Source organism: Lethenteron reissneri, chromosome 63 (assembly GCF_015708825.2).
Source record: "Lethenteron reissneri isolate LAM-NWPU_2019-01 chromosome 63, ASM1570882v1, whole genome shotgun sequence".
Classification (NCBI taxonomy): Eukaryota; Metazoa; Chordata; class Hyperoartia; order Petromyzontiformes; family Petromyzontidae; genus Lethenteron; species Lethenteron reissneri.
Window position 1 is genome coordinate 2748601 of NC_083841.1, and position 17818 is coordinate 2766418.

At 55.4% G+C, this 17818-nt stretch overlaps 1 protein-coding gene across 1 annotated transcript in view; it reads left to right on the forward strand.

The window, feature by feature from the left end:
- Positions 1-3035: 3035 nt before the first annotated feature.
- LOC133358663 (protein HID1-like) overlaps positions 3036-17818 on the forward strand; it is a 28496-nt gene continuing 13713 nt past the window's right edge. The window contains 11 exon segments of the mRNA XM_061577071.1: positions 3036-3203; positions 8633-8782; positions 9837-10007; positions 10728-10850; positions 11864-11970; positions 12717-12833; positions 14074-14329; positions 15424-15480; positions 15898-16038; positions 16724-16814; positions 17285-17436. Coding sequence (XP_061433055.1) covers positions 3138-3203; positions 8633-8782; positions 9837-10007; positions 10728-10850; positions 11864-11970; positions 12717-12833; positions 14074-14329; positions 15424-15480; positions 15898-16038; positions 16724-16814; positions 17285-17436 — 1431 coding nt within the window. The 5' untranslated portion in view covers positions 3036-3137.

The window sequence follows — 17818 nt, forward strand, 5'->3', positions numbered from 1 at the left end:
TGGTTCGGTGGCGTTCGCTGGTTCGGTGGCGTTCGCTGGTTCCGTGACGTTCGCTAACGGTTCACCTTTAAGTGCCCCTCAGATCGACTAGACATCCCCCATTTGCTGATGGTACAACTTAACTAAGAATTGTGGTGGCCGAGGTGTGCCGATACTACGAAATATATTGCGCTCATTAAGAGGCACCAATAATCGTTCCGTAAAGTAGCGACGCGTCGCAATCATCGTCGCTTCTTGAATTTGAAACGAAAAACAAAGAAAATCATAGAAAGTATCAAAGCATAAACTCGACAATGTTTCGATTTAAAGCTTTCGTGACTGCAGGGATTCATCTTCTTGGTTCTTTCGGTAAAGTCACGTAGAAGGGAAATAATAAAATAATTCTCACAAATATTTTATTATGTTATATTTTTATTATTTCCCTTCTACGTGACTTTACCGAAAGAACCAAGAAGATAAACTCGATAATGTTATAATTTAATTATATCTGGACAACCCAACCAAGCTTGTAATAATTCACTCCCCACCGCAATTAAATTCCCAAACTTTTTGTTATGATTTGTATGACTGCAACTATTATTTTTATTTTAGGTAAAGCCCACTGAGCTATCAACTTATTTTTCCCAGAAGCTACTTGGCTATCACAAATGATAGCCCGAACGAAGTGGTTTCTCATCATCGTGTGGATATTTAGATCAGCAGATAAATACTAAAATAAAGTCACGTTTGTATAAAATAAAATACATTTTCTACCCACGTGACTTTACCGAAAGAACCAAAGAGTATGGATCCCTGCAGTCACGAAAGCTTCAAATCAAAAGCAGACAAATACTCTAAACCCGTGGCGTCGATTCGAAATGTGTATGGAACAGGAACTACCGTCATGTACATAGAACCTCAATCTCGGAAAAAGAAAGGGTAAAATCTATTATTATTTTTTCATACTTTGATACTGCCAAAAAGGTCCCATAATAGAACCTTAAACCGACCACACTCTTACCTCCTGATTACATCGCGCTAATCTGCTCATCTTTATACTCCGCTCCCTTCCTTATGACCCACCCGCTGATCTAATCGGTCTCCACGACCACAAAGCACTTGAGATCCGACCCTATTCAGAAGCTCCATCGGTCCAGAAGTGGAACGTGAACGTGCTTAACGTGCACAGCTGAACACAAGCCTCCAGATGTCAACCACTCGCTCAGCAACCACAGCCGGGCAAAAACTAAACTGCTATTTTTTGCTGGTAGGAACCTCTTGGTTACACCAGCCCACAGGGGATTATTGTGTCCGTCCGTCGTGCATCAAAAAATGGGAGGGGTGAGGTTGGGTGGAGAGGGGAGGGTGGGGCTGGGTGGAGAGGGGATGGGGTGGAGAGGGGCTGGGTGGGGAGGGGCTGGGTGGGGTTGGTGGGGCTGGGTGGAGAGGGGCTGGTCACCCCGTGGTGCCCTTATAAAACTCAACGTTTAACCTACTCACGCCGGCTTGTGCCCGCCCTCACAGTCGGGCATATTTGCGGAAACACAACGCCGCCGATGACCCTGCAGGCCATTGACCGAGCAACTCAACGTTCCTACCAGCTCCCTCCGCAGCAGGACAATGTGTTTTATTTTATCAGGTCAGGCCTCACTGAGCGATGTAGTTCTTTCTCAGAAGCGACCTGGTTATCACAAATGCTAGCTCGACAAAGCGCCTGATATCACGTGGAAATATACAACAGCCAAATACTCTCAGCCCGTGACGTTGATTCTAAATGTGGAGGGAAACAAAACCGGAGGACCCGGAGAAAAATCCACAGGAGAGAGAGAGCACGCAAACTCCAAATATACAGCAGCAGCAGCAGGCGCCAGGGTCGGAAATCGAACCCATAGCCCTCCTGCATACCAGGCGAGGTAGTTAACAACTCGTCAACTTGGCGCCCTATGAATGAATGATATTATCGCTCAATTCTTGACCACGTCTGAGTGAGTGAGTGAATGAATGGGCGGGTCATATGCATGAAGAATGATACCCATCAGTTCGTGAACACGCGTGAAAGAGTGAGTGAATTCATCTTCTTGGTTCTTTCGGTAAAGTCACGTAGAAGGGAAATAATAAAATAATAAAAATAAAACATAATAAAATAATTCTCACGACGTTTTATTATTTCCCTTCTACGTGACTTTACCGAAAGAACCAAGAAGATGAATCCCTGCAGTCACGAAAGCTTTAAATCGAAAGTGAGTGAATGATTTTATTGATCAATTCGTGAACACGTGTGTGAGTGAGTGAATAACTTTATATGACATGAATGAATAATCTTATTGATCAATTCGTGAACATGTAAATAAGTGAATTAATGGCTGGGACGTAGAAGTGAATAATGGCATTGATTAACTTGTGTGTGAGTGAATGAGTGAGGCATGAATTGATGCCATTGATCGATTCGTGATCACGCGTGTATGAATGAATGGGTGGTGCGTATACATGCGTGACTAATGTTACTCATCAATGTGTGAACAACGCGTGAAAGAGTGAGTGGATGAATTAAGAAATAGAATAGCTTTAATATTTTCTGTCTGCATTAACCATGCACAGTTTTTTTGTGGTGGACGTGAAAATAAACACGTGGATCTGATCATATTTGATGCGTTGTCTTTGAAACTGATTGGCCTGGACCAGAGACAGCAGCCTTCTTCATTGCCTCGTCTGTGTGTCAGACCAGAGAACAACGCCAAAAGGCGAACAGCACAAAAACAATGCTACCACCTATCAGAGGGCATTTATAGCTGATGTGAGCAGCTATCATGGGCTACCTTTTTGCCAGTCGCAACGTATAAAAATAAGCATGAAAAAATAAGAATGAAAAATAATAATGGGGAAAAAATAAGAATGAACAAACAAGAACGAGAAAAAATAAGAATGAAAAATTAATAATAATGAAAAATAATGAAAAAACAATGAATTGTTTAAATGCACGAGATGGGAGGCCATGCCTCCAGATTGACGTCATCACTCACCCGGAAGTGGCGTGACGTCACCGCGAGGCCGTTTTGTCTCTGCGAATGCTGCAAGGAGTCGCCGCCGCCACCACCACCACCAACAACAACAACAACAACAATAAACAACAACAACAGCAATAAACAACAGCAGCAGGCATGGGCAACACGGACACCAAGTTGAATTTCCGCAAAGCCGTGATACAGCTGACGACTAAGACGCAGGTGCGTTGTGTTGAATGTACATGGTCGGTCTCGCGTGCGTGCACCTAGCCTGGCACAAGCGACGTGTGTTGTGGATGGTGGTGGTTGGTGGTGGTGGTTGTGGTTGTTGGTGGTGGTGGTGTGTGGCTCTGCGTGTTGTGTGCGCCTTTGATTGGCGCTCGCGAACAGCAGCACTTGCTGCCTCGGCAGTGTGTGTGTAGTATGGACTGTACCTACGTGTACGTATGTGTGTGTGTGTCAGTGTGTGTGTCTGTGTCTGTGTGTAGTATGGACTGTACCTACGTGTACGTCTGTGTGTGTGTCAGTGTGTGTCTGTGTCAGTGTGTGTGTCTGTGTGTGTGTGTCTGTGTGACTGTGTGTGTCAGTGTGTGTGTGTCAGTGTGTGAGTCTGTGTGCGTGTCTGTTGTGTGTGTGTGTAGTATGGACTGTACTACGTGTACGTCTGTGTGTGTGTGTCAGTGTGTCTGTGTGTGTCAGCGTGTGTGTCAGTGTCTGTCTGTGTCAGTGTGTGTCAGTGTATATCTGTGTGTGTCTGTGTGTGTCAGTGTGTGTGTGTTGTTTATCTTTGTGTGTGTGTGGGGAGCGGTGGTGTAGTGATTATCGCTCCGCTGCGCTACGAACCCGGCGACCCGAGTTCGATTCCCGCTCACGACCAACACCACCAGTGACGATTATCTGAACCGGTCCTGGGCCTCCCCTAGGTCGACTCGGCCTCAAATGAGTACCTGGTGCGGTGTGTAAACATCGCCACTGGGGAGACAAAGGCGGCCGGGCGTGGTGCTGGCCACCCACCCCCTCGTGTGCCGTGCTCATAGCTTCTTGTTCTGGGTCAGATCGTGTAAATCTATAAATGTTGTGTCGTTAAACCCACCACCACCCAACACGGTAAGGGGTTGTCACGAAAACAGAACGTGGACAATTCGTTACAGCACATCGCGATCTGAGTTCTCAGACTGTAAATGTTGTGGATGTTGTTGTGGATTTTCTCTCCAACACACAAGCGGCGTTGCTGCACCAATAACGATGTGGCCACGTTCTGTTGACGAGACAAACCCTTACGAGTTGGTTGTGTCGGGTGGTGGCGGGTTGAACGACACAACATTTATAGATTTACAAAGCAACCTGTATTATGGATGGGATATTGGTCGCGAAAAGCGTGAAAGCACTTGCCCCAGCAGTCTAGCAAGTCTACACGGGAGGTCTTTGTCTTTGGCATAAGACACAAACCTCTGTGGAGAAGGAGGAGGCTCGTGCCAGGCTAGGTGCACAGTGAGGCTGCAGGGCACGAAGCGAAAACGTCAACAGTGGGGAGACAAAGGCGGCCGGGCGTGTTACTGACCCACCCATCTGCACGTGTGTATGTTGAACTTCTTTCGCGCCGTACGTGCCAGCACCTTAATAGGTGCTCGCTAACAGCACTTGCCACAACAGTCTGGATGGGGAATGGGGGGTAGTTTTAAAGAGGAGGGCTTCAGCCAGCAGTGGATCGATCATGGCTGTTGATGATGATGGTGGTGATAATGATGGTGATGATGGTGATGATGGTGATGATGATAAAGGTAATGATGGTGATGATAATGATGGTGATAATGATGGTGATGATGGTGATGATGATGGTGATGATGGTGATGATGATGATGGTGGTGATGATGATGGTGATGATGATGGTGGTGATGATGGTGGTGATGATGATGGTGATGATGGTGATGATGATGATGGTGAACGCGTTGGTGGTTGAGAGCCTCCGTGGCTGCCACTCGATGTGGCAATCGGCCACGTGGATGTGTGGGGCCCGAGGGAGTGGCTCTGACGTCAGCACTAGCCAACACGTGCACGTGTGTGTGTGTACGTGTGTGTGTGTGTGTGTACGTGTGTGTGTGTGTACGTGTGTGTGTGTGTGTGTACGTGTGCACGTTTGCGCGTACGTGTGTCCGTGTGTGTGTGTGTACGTGCGTGTCTACGTGCGTGTGTGTGTCCGTGCATGTGTGTGTACGTGTGTGTACGTGTCTTTGTACGTGTGTGTCCGTGCGTGTGTGTGTCCGTGTGTGTACGTGTGTGTGTATCTGTGTGGTAGGGAGCGGTAGTGTAGCGTTTAGCGCACTGCGCTATGAATCTGGCGACCCGGGTTCGATTCCCGCTCACGGCCAACACCAGTGACGATTATCTGAACCTCTCCTAGGTCGACTCAGCCTCAAATGAGTACCTGGTGCGGTGTGTAAACATCACTAGGTGAGACAAAGGCGGCCGGAAATGGTGGTGGCCACCCACCCCCTCGTGTGCCGTGCCGGCTTTATCCGTGCTCGCTAACAGCACTTGCCCCTAAAGGCTATACGGGCGAACTTTGTCTTTACGTGCTGATGATTGTTGCTGTAATTTCCAGTTGCTGCAACTGATTAGTTTTGGGAAGCTATCATCTTCAAAGTCCCACGTTGTGGTTGTCGCTAACCTACGTACGGTGCGCAAGAAGTACACACATACAAAGGTCCGCCGTGTAGCCTTAACAGACTGTTGGGGCAAGTGCTGTTAGCGAGCAGCACCTATGAAGGCCGGCACGGCACTCAATGGGTTGTCAGAGATGTTAACTACCTCGCCTGGTATACAGGACGTCGTGGGTTCCATCCCGACCCTGACGCCTGCTGCTGTATATTTGGAGTTTGCGTGTCTCTCCGTGGTGAGATGTTAACTACCTCGCCTGGTATACAGGACGTCGTGGGTTCCATCCCGACCCTGACGCCTGCTGCTGTATATTTGGAGTTTGCGTGTGTGTGTCTCTCTCCGTGGTGAGATGTTAACTACCTCGCCTGGTATACAGGACGTCGTGGGTTCCATCCCGACCCTGACGCCTGCTGCTGTATATTTGGAGTTTACGTGTGTCTCTCTCCGTGGTGAGATGTTAACTACCTCGCCTGGTATACAGGACGTCGTGGGTTCCATCCCGACTCTGACGCCTGGTGTATATTTGGAGTTTGCGTGTTTCTCTCTCCGTGGTGAGATGTTAACTACCTCGCCTGGTATACAGGACGTCGTGGGTTCCATCCCGACCCTGACGCCTGCTGCTGTATATTTGGAGTTTGCGTGTGTCTCTCTCCGTGGTGAGATGTTAACTACCTCGCCTGGTATACAGGACGTCGTGGGTTCCATCCCGACCCTGACGCCTGCTGCTGTATATTTGGAGTTTGCGTGTGTCTCTCTCCGTGGTGAGATGTTAACTACCTCGCCTGGTATACAGGACGTCGTGGGTTCCATCCCGACCCTGACGCCTGCTGCTGTATATTTGGAGTTTGCGTGTGTCTCTCTCCGTGGTGAGATGTTAACTACCTCGCCTGGTATACAGGACGTCGTGGGTTCCATCCCGACCCTGACGCCTGCTGCTGTATATTTGGAGTTTGCGTGTGTCTCTCTCCGTGGTGAGATGTTAACTACCTCGCCTGGTATACAGGACGTCGTGGGTTCCATCCCGACTCTGACGCCTGGTGTATATTTGGAGTTTGCGTGTTTCTCTCTCCGTGGTGAGATGTTAACTACCTCGCCTGGTATACAGGACGTCGTGGGTTCCATCCCGACCCTGACGCCTGCTGCTGTATATTTGGAGTTTGCGTGTGTCTCTCTCCGTGGTGAGATGTTAACTACCTCGCCTGGTATACAGGACGTCGTGGGTTCCATCCCGACCCTGACGCCTGCTGCTGTATATTTGGAGTTTGCGTGTGTCTCTCTCCGTGGTGAGATGTTAACTACCTCGCCTGGTATACAGGACGTCGTGGGTTCCATCCCGACTCTGACGCCTGCTGTATATTTGGAGTTTGCGTGTTTCTCTCTCCGTGGTGAGATGTTAACTACCTCGCCTGGTATACAGGACGTCGTGGGTTCCATCCCGACCCTGACGCCTGCTGCTGTATATTTGGAGTTTGCGTGTGTCTCTCTCTCCCCGTGGTCGCGTAGATTTTTCTCCAGGCCCTCTGGTTTATCCCTTCCGCGTTGTAGAGTATTTAGCTGCTACAATAAATTTCCACGTGATGAGCCACTTCGTTGGGCTATCATTTGTGGCCTGGTCACAAAAGAGCTATGTAGATCAGTGGGCCTGACCTGGTGAAATAAGAACCTGGTTAATGACGTGTGAGTCTGTGGGTCTCTGTGTGAGGCTATGGCTCTCTGTGCGAGTCTATGGCTCTCTGTGCGAGTCTATGGCTCTCTGTGTGAGTCTATGGCTCTCTGTGCGAGTCTATGGCTCTCTGTGTGAGTCTATGGCTCTCTGTGCGAGTCACTGGTGACCGGGCTGAGACCATCAACTTGCTGCGCCTGGGACCCCAGGACCCCAGCGGTGCTGCCTCTGCGTCTCTGACCCATGAGCCACCTGGTCTCCTCCTGATATCTTCGAATCCTTAATAAGATCATCATTATCATCAGCAGCAGCAGCCGGACAGAGTGCAGACGGTGCGGAAACCCTGTCCCCCCCCCCTTACCGTACTAAGCGGTGAGTGTCTCCGCCGTAGCCGCCGACGCCGCCGCGCTACGTGAAGTATTTGAGTGAAACGTGACCGATCGCCCCTGGCAAGTGTTCACATTAAAGCTGCTGCCCTGCCCGACGTCGATGGAATCCTCCCGCTCCCCTGTCCGGCAGAGCCACGGCGTCACCAACGCCGCTGACGCTGATGGCTGCGGGAACTGGGCTTCGAAGGAGTGGAGGGGTGGGGAGGGGAGGGGGAGCGCGCCCCCCGCTCTGTAAAAACCCGGGGGGTGTGGGGGGGGGAGTCGGAGCTTTCCCTGTTAAAACTCCCCGATAGAGGTACCCACGCCACCATTGCGTGCTGCCCCTCTTAGCCAAGCCGGCACGGCTCCGGAGGGGTCCCGGTGGTGTGTGTCTGTGGGTCTCTGTGCGAGTCTATGGGGTCTGTGTGAGTCTATGGGGTCTGTGTGAGTCTATGGGTCTCTGTGTGAGTCTATGGGTCTCTGTGTGAGTCTATGGGGTCTGTGTGAGTCTATGGGTCTCTGTGTGAGTCTATGGGGTCTGTGTGAGTCTATGGGTCTCTGTGTGAGTCTATGGGTCTCTGTGTGAGTCTGTGGGTCTCTGTGCGAGTCTATGGGTCTCTGTGTGAGTCTATGGGGTCTGTGTGAGTCTATGGGTCTCTGTGTGAGTCTATGGGTCTCTATGCGAGTCTATGGGTCTCTGTGCAAGTCTATGGGTCTCTGTGCGAGTCTATGGGTCTCTGTGTGAGTCTTGGGTCTCTGTGTGAGTCTATGGGTCTCTGTGTGAGTCTACAGGTCTCTGTGCGAGTCTACGGGTCTCAGCGGGCCTTACCTGTTAAATAAAAATAGTTTTTAGTTTAGTTTACTCAACCGCCCCCCCCCCCCCGCTCGCCCTCCGCTCCCCCCTCGCCCCCCCCCGCGCCCCCCCCCCGCGCCCCCCCCCTCGCCCCCTCCCCCCCCACCAGCCTGTGGAGGCAACGGACGACGCGTTCTGGGACCAGTTCTGGGCAGAGACGGCGACGTCGGTGCAGGACGTCTTCACGCTGGTGCCGGGAGCCGAGATCCGCGCTGTGCGCGAGGAGTCACCCTCCAACCTCGCCACGCTCTGCTACAAGGTCTGATTCTCGTCGTCGTCGTCATCGTCATCGTTGTTATCATTTTCGTTATCGTCGTCATAATCTTCATCGTCATCGTCGTCATTGTTGTCGTCGTCATCTTCGTCATCATTGTCATCGTCGTCGTCATCATCTTCATCATCATCTTCGTCATCATCATCTTCGTCATCATTGTCATCATCGCTGTTATCATCGTCGTTGTCATCGTCGTCATAATCTTCGTCGTCGTCGTCGTCGTCGTAATCTTATTTCCTACGGCTGATGTAGATGCAGGGCAACAGCTACAATTCCACATTCGGCTGGTGAAGCCAGGTAACCACGTCGGGAGCACCGCAGTGTATCGCCGCGACTTCTCCTTTGTATTTGTGGATCGGGCGTTTACATCGTCGTAATCGCCAGCATCAGCAGCATCAGCAGCATCAGCAGGATCGACAGCAGCAGCAGCAGCGCCGGTATCGTCGTCATCGTCATCAGCAGCGGCATTATCGTCGTCACCCCCGCCATCCCCACTGTACTGTGGTTGCGTTATTGTGGTTTTGCGTCACGCGGTCGCGAGCTTCGCGTCACAGTGCGCAGGGAAGGACAACAAACTAAACACCGCGACGCCGAGCACTTCTAGAGAAATGAGTTCGTCAATCTCGGCGATGATTTAAAAGTTGCGCACCTCCCAGCGGCTTCCTAACATCGGAAGGAAGACAAGAGCGTTCCAGACGGCCGCAGAAGCGCGCCCGAAAGCGCTGCGCGATGATGCGGTGAGCGTCCTCGTTCGATGGCTGAGCCAGAAGCCGCCGCTGCTCGGATGGTCGGAGTCTGCGTCATGGTGGGGGGAAGATGTGGGGGGAAGAGGTGCGGTGGGGGGGGAGCGAGGGGGGGGAGCGAGGGGGGGCGGCTGGGGATTCCGGGCGAGGATGACGCGAGCGAGGTTTTCGTTAAGCGGCACGACGGCAAAGTGTCTCTGTCCCCACCACCTCGCCCCTCCCCCCTCCCACCCCCCGTTACCCACCGTTACCCCACGTTACCCCCCGTTACCCCCCCCCCCCCCCGCCGTGCCCAGGCGGTGGAGAAGTTGGTGCAGGGAGCTCAAAACGGCTGCCCCTCGGAGAAGGAGCGCCTGGTGGTGCTGAACTGCACGCGGCTGCTCACGCGCACGCTGCCCTACATCTTCGAAGACCCCGACTGGAGGGGTTTCTTCTGGTCCAGCGTGTCTGGGGCTGGCCGAGCCGGGGTGAGCGGGCGGGCGGGCGGGCGGGCGGGCGGGTGGGCATGTCAATTTAAGTCACGTTGGTAAAAAATTAAATTAAAATTAATAAAAATAAAATAATAAAAATCATGACGTTTCGGAGGCAACACAAGTCTCCGTCATCAGGTGGGACCGTCACAGGCAGATTTGCTGTATCAAATGTATCAAGTGAGGCCTCACTTGATACAGCAAAACTAGCTGTGATGGTCCCACCGGATGACGGAGACTTGTGTTGCCTCCGAAACGTCGTGATTTTTATTATTTTATTTTTATTAATTTTAATTTAATTTTTTACCTACGTGACTTTACCGAAAGAACTAAGAGCATGAATCCTTGCAGTCACGAAAGCTTCAAATCTAGAATGTCAATCTAAGTTCATTTCCTTTAACATGCCACGCTATTTATTACCTTGACACTATAACACCCCATTGACACTCCTTTGGCTGCCTTTGTTCTCAAGTACTTCTATAAACTCTTGCTGGTAACAGCTTCTCTTCACAAGGCAGCAGACATCGCGGCTGTCGCGATTGTCACCTGAAGACGACGGCTTGTGTAGCTATCGAAACGTCGTGATCTTTATTTTATTTCATTTCTACCTACGTGACTTTACCGAAAGAACCAACGAGTATAAAAAAAATTGCGTTTCATCGTTTGCTGCTGCGATTGCGTGCACCCTGACCCGCCGTGGTGTTGTCGTTGTGGCAGAGCGAGGGTGAGGAGGAGGACGAGGTGGACGCCTGCCCACTCGCCCGCTCGCTGCTGCTCGCCATCTCAGACCTCCTCTTCTGCCCGGACTTCACCGTGCACGCCAACCGCAAGGCCGGCCCGGTGAGGCGACACGCACCGCCCGCACCGCCGCCGCCGCCACCACCGCTACGCTACACTCGCCGCTTCATTCTTGACCTGCACTTACCACCTCTACCGTTAATCGCCGCGATCGATCATCGCCGCCGATTAACTCCACAATCATCTTCTTGGTTCTTTCGGTAAAGTCACGTAGAAGGGAAATAATAAAATAATAAAAACAAAACATTTTATTATATAATTGTATTATTAGAACCAAGAAGATGAATCCCTGCAGTCACGAAAGCTTTAAATCGAAATCCACAATCATCGCCGCTAACCACGCGACATCCGGTGGTGACGGTGGGGGTGGGGGGGGTGGGGGGGGGGGGGCGGCTGGACGTACCGTCCGCCACAACCGACAACAATCCCCGGTGCTCGGCAAAGACGCGGTGACCGCAGGACGGAGTTCATGGAACTCCGTGAACTCGTCTCTGTGGCCGTGTGGGGCTGGCTCTGCACGCGGTGGCGCTGGCACCGTGCCTCTCACTTTACATACCTCCCTCCCTCCCCTGCCTCCCTCCCTCCCTCCCCTCCCCTCTCCTCCCTCCCTTCGTCCCTCCCTCCCCTCCCTCCCCTCCCCTCCCTCCCCTCCCCTCCCCTCCCTCCCCTCCCCTCCCTCCGTCCCTCCCTCCCCTCCCTCCCTCCCTCCCTCCCTCCCTCCCTCCCCTCCCCGTCCCTCCCTTCGTCCCTCCCTCCCCTCCCTCCCCTCCCCTCCCCTCCCTCCCCTCCCCTCCCTCCGTCCCTCCCTCCCCTCCCTCCCTCCCCTCCCTCCCCTCCCTCCGTCCCTCCCTCCCCTCCCTCCCTCCCTCCCTCCCTCCCCTCCCCGTCCCTCCCTTCGTCCCTCCCTCCCCTCCCTCCCTCCCCTCCCTCCCCTCCCCTCCCTCCCCTCCCCTCCCCTCCCTCCCTCCCCTCCCTCCGTCCCTCCCTCCCCTCCCTCCCTCCCTCCCCTCCCTCCGTCCCTCCCTCCCTCCCTCCCTCCCTCCCCTCCCCTGCAGGAGTGTGCGGACGAGGGGCAGGGCATCGACAGCTGTGAGTTCATCTGGGAGGCGGGGGTGGGCTTCGCGGTGTCGCCGCCCGCCAGCGCCCAGCACGACGCTAACAGGTGACGCCGCTCGCCCCGGCACCATGCCGGCCGCGGTGGTGGTGACGTCCGTGGTGGTGGTGATGATTATAGTGGTGGTGGTGGTGATAGTGGTGACGGTGGTGACTGTGGTTGTGGTGATGGCGGTGGTGGTGGTGACGGTGGTGGTGACGATGGAGATGATGATGATGTGGTGGTGTTGTTGACTGTGGTGTTGACGGTGGTGTTGACGGTGGTGGTGACAGTGGCGGTGGTGGTGGTGGTGACGGTACTGATGGTGACGGTACTGATGGTGACGGTACTGATGGTGACGGTGGTGGTGATAGCAGTGATGATGGAGGTGACGGCGATGGTGGTGATGGCGGTGGTATTGGTGGTGATGGTGGTGGCGGTGGTGGTGGCGGTGGTGGAGATGGTGGTGGTGGCGGTGGTGGTGGTGATGGTGACGGTGATGGTGGTGGTGGTGGTGGTGGCGGTGGTAGTGATGGTGGTGGTGATGGTGGTGATGGTGACGGTGATGGTGGTGGTGGTGGTGATGGTGACGGTGATGGTGGTGGTGGTGGCGGTGGTGGTGGTGGTGGTGGTGATGGTGGTGGTGATGGCGGTGGCGGTGATGGTGGTGGTGGTGGCGGTGATGGTGGTGGTGATGGCGGTGGCGGTGGTGGTGGTGATGGTGGTGGTGGTGATGGTGACGGTGATAGTGGTGGTGGTGGCGGTGGTGGTGATGGTGGTGATGGTGGTGATGGTGGTGTTGGCGGTGCCCGCAGGACGGAGCTGCTCAAGCTGCTGCTCACCTGCTTCTCGGAGGCGATCTACCAGCCCCCCCCCAGCGAGGGCTCCCCCACCAACCCCTGGGTCTCCTTCTTCTGCTCCGCTGAAAACAGGTACTCACATATTTACCTTCCCAGGTACTTACATACCTACCCAGGTACTCGCATACCTACCCAGGAACTCACATACCTACCTGCCTACCCAGGTACTTGCATACCTACCCACCCAGGTACTCACATACCCACCCACCTACCCAGGTACTCGCATACCTACCCAGGTACTCGCATAACTACCCACCCAGGTACTCACATACCTACCCAGGTACTCACATATTTACCTACCCAGGTACTCACATACCCACCCACCTACCCAGGTACTCACATACCTACCCAGGTACTTGCCTAACCAGGTAGTTACCTATCTACCCAGGTACTCACTTTCCGACCTACCCAGATACTCGCCTACCCAGGTACTCACATACCTACCCAGGTACTTACATACCTATCCGGGTACTTGCCTAACCAGGTAGTTACCTATCTACCCAGGTACTCACCTTCCGACCTACCCAGATACTCGCCTACCCAGGTACTCACATACCTACCCAGGTGCTTGCCTACCTACCTACTCAGGTACTCACCTACGTACCTTCCCGGGTACTCGCCGACCCACCCAGGTACTCGTTTGTGGCTGAGTCATCCTAGGGGAGGCCCAGGACTGGTTTAGATAACCATCACCGGTGTTGGTGGTTGTGAGCGAGAACCGGACTCGGAGTGTGTCAACCACTGCACCACCGCTCCACGCGACCACCACCAACAACAACAACAACAGCCGCCATTCGCCACTAAGTGGCGGTGACGTCACCACGGCGCTTGTGCCAGGCCAGGTGCACTTTGAGGGCCACCACCACCACCAGCACTCGTCACAACGCTCTCTCTCTCTGTGCGTCTCCGTGTCATCTCCATGGTGACTCTTTCCGTATCGTCTCCGTTTCATCTCCATGGTGACTCTTTCTGTTTCATCTCCATGGTGACTCTTTCTGTTTCATCTCCATGTCATCTCCATGGTGACTCTTTCCATATCATCTCCATGGTGACTCTTTCCGTGTCGTCTCCGTATCATCTCCATGGTGACTCTTTTCGTGTCGTCTCCGTTTCATCCCCATGGTGACTCTTTCCGTGTCGTCTCCGTATCATCTCCATGGTGACTCTTTCCGTGTCGTCTCCGTTCCGTCTCCATGGTGACTCTTTCCGTGTCGTCGCCGTATCATCTCCATGGTGACTCTTTCCGTGTCGTCTCCGTACCATCTCCATGGTGACTCTTTCTCCGTGGCCGTGGCGGTGGTGGTGTTGGCAGGCACGCTCTCCCGCTGTTCACGTCGCTGCTCAACGTGGTGTGCGCCTACGACCCGGTGGGCTACGGCCTCCCCTACAACCACCTCCTCTTCTCGGACTCGCGCGAGCCGCTCGTGGAGGTCGCCTGCCAGGTGCTCGTCGTGACCCTCGACTGCGACGCCGCCACGGCCGGGGCCGCCGCCGCCGCCACCGGCGGAGGGGGGGCCGCCGGCGGAGGGGGCGGGGGACCGGGCGGCGCCGGTGCTGACGACCCAGAGGTTCGCCGTGATGTGGCGTGGCATTCGTGGCGTGTTGTGATGTGGTGTGTGTGGCGTGGTGGGGTGTGGTGTGGTGTGTGTGGCGTGGGGTGGTGTGTCGTGTGTGTGGCGTGCGTGGCGTGGTGGGGTGTGTGTGGTGTGGTGTGGTGTGTGTGGTGTGGTGTGGCGTGGTGTGTGTGGGGTGTGTGTGTGTGGTGTGTGTGGTGTGTGTGGCGTGTGTGGTGTAGCGTGGTGTGGTGTGGCGTGGTGTGTGTGGCGTGGTGTGGTGTGTGTGGTGTGGCGTGGTGTGGTGTGTGTGGTGTGGTGTGTGTGGTGTGGCGTGGTGTGGTGTGTGGTGTGGTGTGTGTGGTGTGGCGTGGTGTGTGTGGTGTGGCGTGGTGTGGTGTGTGTGGTGTGGTGTGGTGTGTGGTGTGTGTGGTGTGGCGTGGTGTGTGTGGTGTGGTGTGGTGTGTGTGGTGTGGCGTGGTGTGGTGTGGTGTGTGTGGTGTGGTGTGGCGTGGTGTGTGTGGTGTGGCGTGGTGTGTGTGGCGTGGTGTGGTGTGTGTGTGGTGTGGTGTGGTGTGTGTGGTGTGGCGTGGTGTGGTGTGTGTGGTGTGGTGTGGCGTGGTGTGTGTGGTGTGTGTGGCGTGGCGTGGTGTGGTGTGGCGTGGTGTGGTGTAGCGTGGGGTGGTGTGGTGTGTGTGGCTTGTTGTGGTGTTTCGTGGGCGGTGTGGCATAGTGTTGCGTGGTGTGTTGTGTGTGGCGTGGTGTGTGTGGCGTGGTGTGGTGTGTGTGGCATGGTGTGTGTGGTGTGGTGTGTGTGGCGTGGGGTGGTGTGGTGTGTGTGGCGTGGTGTGTGTGGCGTGGTGTGTGTGGCGTGGTGTGTGTGGCGTGGTGTGGTGTGTGGCGTGGTGTGTGTGGTGTGGTGTGTGTGGCGTGGTGTGTGTGGTGTGGTGTGTGTGGCGTGGTGTGTGTGGTGTGGTGTGTGTGGCGTGGGGTGGTGTGGTGTGTGTGGCTTGTTGTGGTGTTTCGTAGGCGGTGTGGCATAGTGTGGCGTGGCGTGGCGTGGTGTACGTGACTCCCCCGCGTTAAACGACCTCTTCTCCATCCCGCAGGCCGCCGGACCGGACAACCTCTTTGTGAACTACCTCTCCCGCATCCACCGCGAGGAGGTGAGCAGGGAGAGACGCTCGCTCGAACGCGGACAAAGGTCCCCCGCGTAGCCTTCAACAGGCCGACTTACGACTCGCGGTCCGAACAGGCGACTGGACGTACGGACGGGCTTGTTCGTATCTCTGAAAGTTCGTAAGTCAAATGTTCGTAGGTCGAGGAGTCCCTGTACATTACATCACGAATCGGCTCCAGGTTTCCAGACCCCCGGCCCGGACGAAGACTTAAAACAGAACCCCGAGCGTGTGCGATACCTCCGAATCCCACGTCGTCCCAACGTTCCCCTGCCTCACAACCTCCGCTCTCCCCCCCGCCCACCTCCCCCCGCCCCTCCCCTGCGCCCCTCCCCCCGCCCCTCCCCCCGCCCCTCCCCCCGCCCCTCCCCCCCGCCCCTCCCCTGCGCCCCTCGCGCCGCCCAGGATTTCCAGTTCGTGCTCAAGGGCATCAGCCTCCTGCTGAACAACCCGCTGCTGCAGACGTACCTCCCCAACTCGTGCAAGCGAATCAGCTACCACCAGGAGCTGCTCATCCTCTTCTGGAAGCTCGCGGACTTCAACAAGGTGAGGGGGGAGGGGGGAGAGAGTGGCGGGTGGAGAGGGAGGGGGGTGAGGGAGGGTGAGGGGGGAGAGCGGGGGGGGTGAGAGAGGGGGGAGAATGGAGGGGTGGTGAGAGAGGGGGGGTGAGAGAGGGGGGGGGAGAGGGCGGGGGGAGGGCAGGGGGGGAGGTTGGCAGGGGAGAATGGAGGGAGGGAAAACGGGGGGGGGGGAGAACGGGGGGGGGGGGAGAACGGGGGGGGAAGAACGGGGGGGGGGGGGGAGAACGGGGGGGGGGGGGGGCAGAATATGGGGGGGAGAGCAGGGGGGAGAGTGGAGGGGAGAGTGGAGGGGAGAACGGGGGGGGGGAAGAACGGGGGGGGGAGAACGGGGGGGGGGGGGTAGAATGGGGGGGGGAGAGAACGGGGGGGGGGGGTAGTGTAGCGGTTTAGCGCTGCGCTGTGAGCTGGGTGATCCGAGTTAGATTCCCGCTCACGGCCAACACCGGTGACGATTATCTGAACCGGTCTTGGGCCTCCCTTTGGTCGACTCAAATCAGTACCCAGTACGATGTGTAAATGTGTCATTGGGCTTGGCGCTGGCCACCCCCCCCCCTCGTGTGCCGTGCCGGCCTTCGTAGGTGCTCCTACTCGTTGACGGCACTTGCTAAGGCTACCCTGGGGGTCTTGGTCTGTGTGCGTGCGCGCTGTAGAAATTCCTCTTCTACGTGCTCAAGAGCAGCGACGTGCTGGAGATCCTGGTGCCCATCCTCTACTACCTGAACGACGCACGCGCCGATCAGTGTGAGTGTGTCCGTGAGCGTGGGGGGTGGGCTGCACACACGCACACGGACACTCGCACACACAGACACACACACGGACATGCACGCACGTGCATGTCACTTAGGTATAAAATAAAATAAATCACGACGTTTTGGGCACAACACAAGCATCCGTCATCAGGTGGGAGAGCGTGGCCTGCTGCTGAGGCAGACTGCAGACTTGTGTTGCGCCCGAGACGTCGTGATTTATTTTATTTTCTACCTACATGACTTTACCGAAAGAACCAAGGAGTATGGATTCCTGCAGTCACGAAAGCTTCAAATCAAGACTTTGTGGATTCGTTCGGCAACCGAAAGCCCATTGGAGCTCGGCAAGCACTGGACAGACACGGTCGGATCTTGCAGCGAGTCCCCTCCTGTGTGACTCGTGACCTGTAACCCGTGATGCTGAATGTGACCTGTGACCTGTGACCCGTGACCCGTGACCCGCAGCGCGTGTGGGGCTGATGCACATCGGCGTGTTCATCCTGCTGCTGCTGAGCGGCGAGCGCAACTTTGGCGTGCGCCTCAACAAGCCGTACTCTGTGCGCGTGCCCATGGACATCCCCGTGTTCACCGGCACGCACGCCGATCTGCTCGTCATCGTGCGTACCCGCACACACACACACACTCGCTCGCTCACTCACTCACTCGCTCACACGCTCGCACACGCTCGCTCACTCACACGCATGCACACGCTCGCACACACTCGCGCACGCTCGCACGCTCGCCCACTCACACACACACACTCGCTCACTCACACGCATGCACACGCTCGCACGCATGCTCGCTCACTCACGCACTCACTCGCACAACAAGAACAACAACCGCCATTCGCCACTAAGTGGCAGTGACGTCACCACGGAGCTTCTGCCTGGCTATGTGCACGTTGAGTGTGAAACGCCCGGTCGCAGCAGGTCACGGGACAGACCCAGGTGTCTTGGGTCGACTGAGATGACTGGCCGATGCACCACCTGTGCCCGCTAC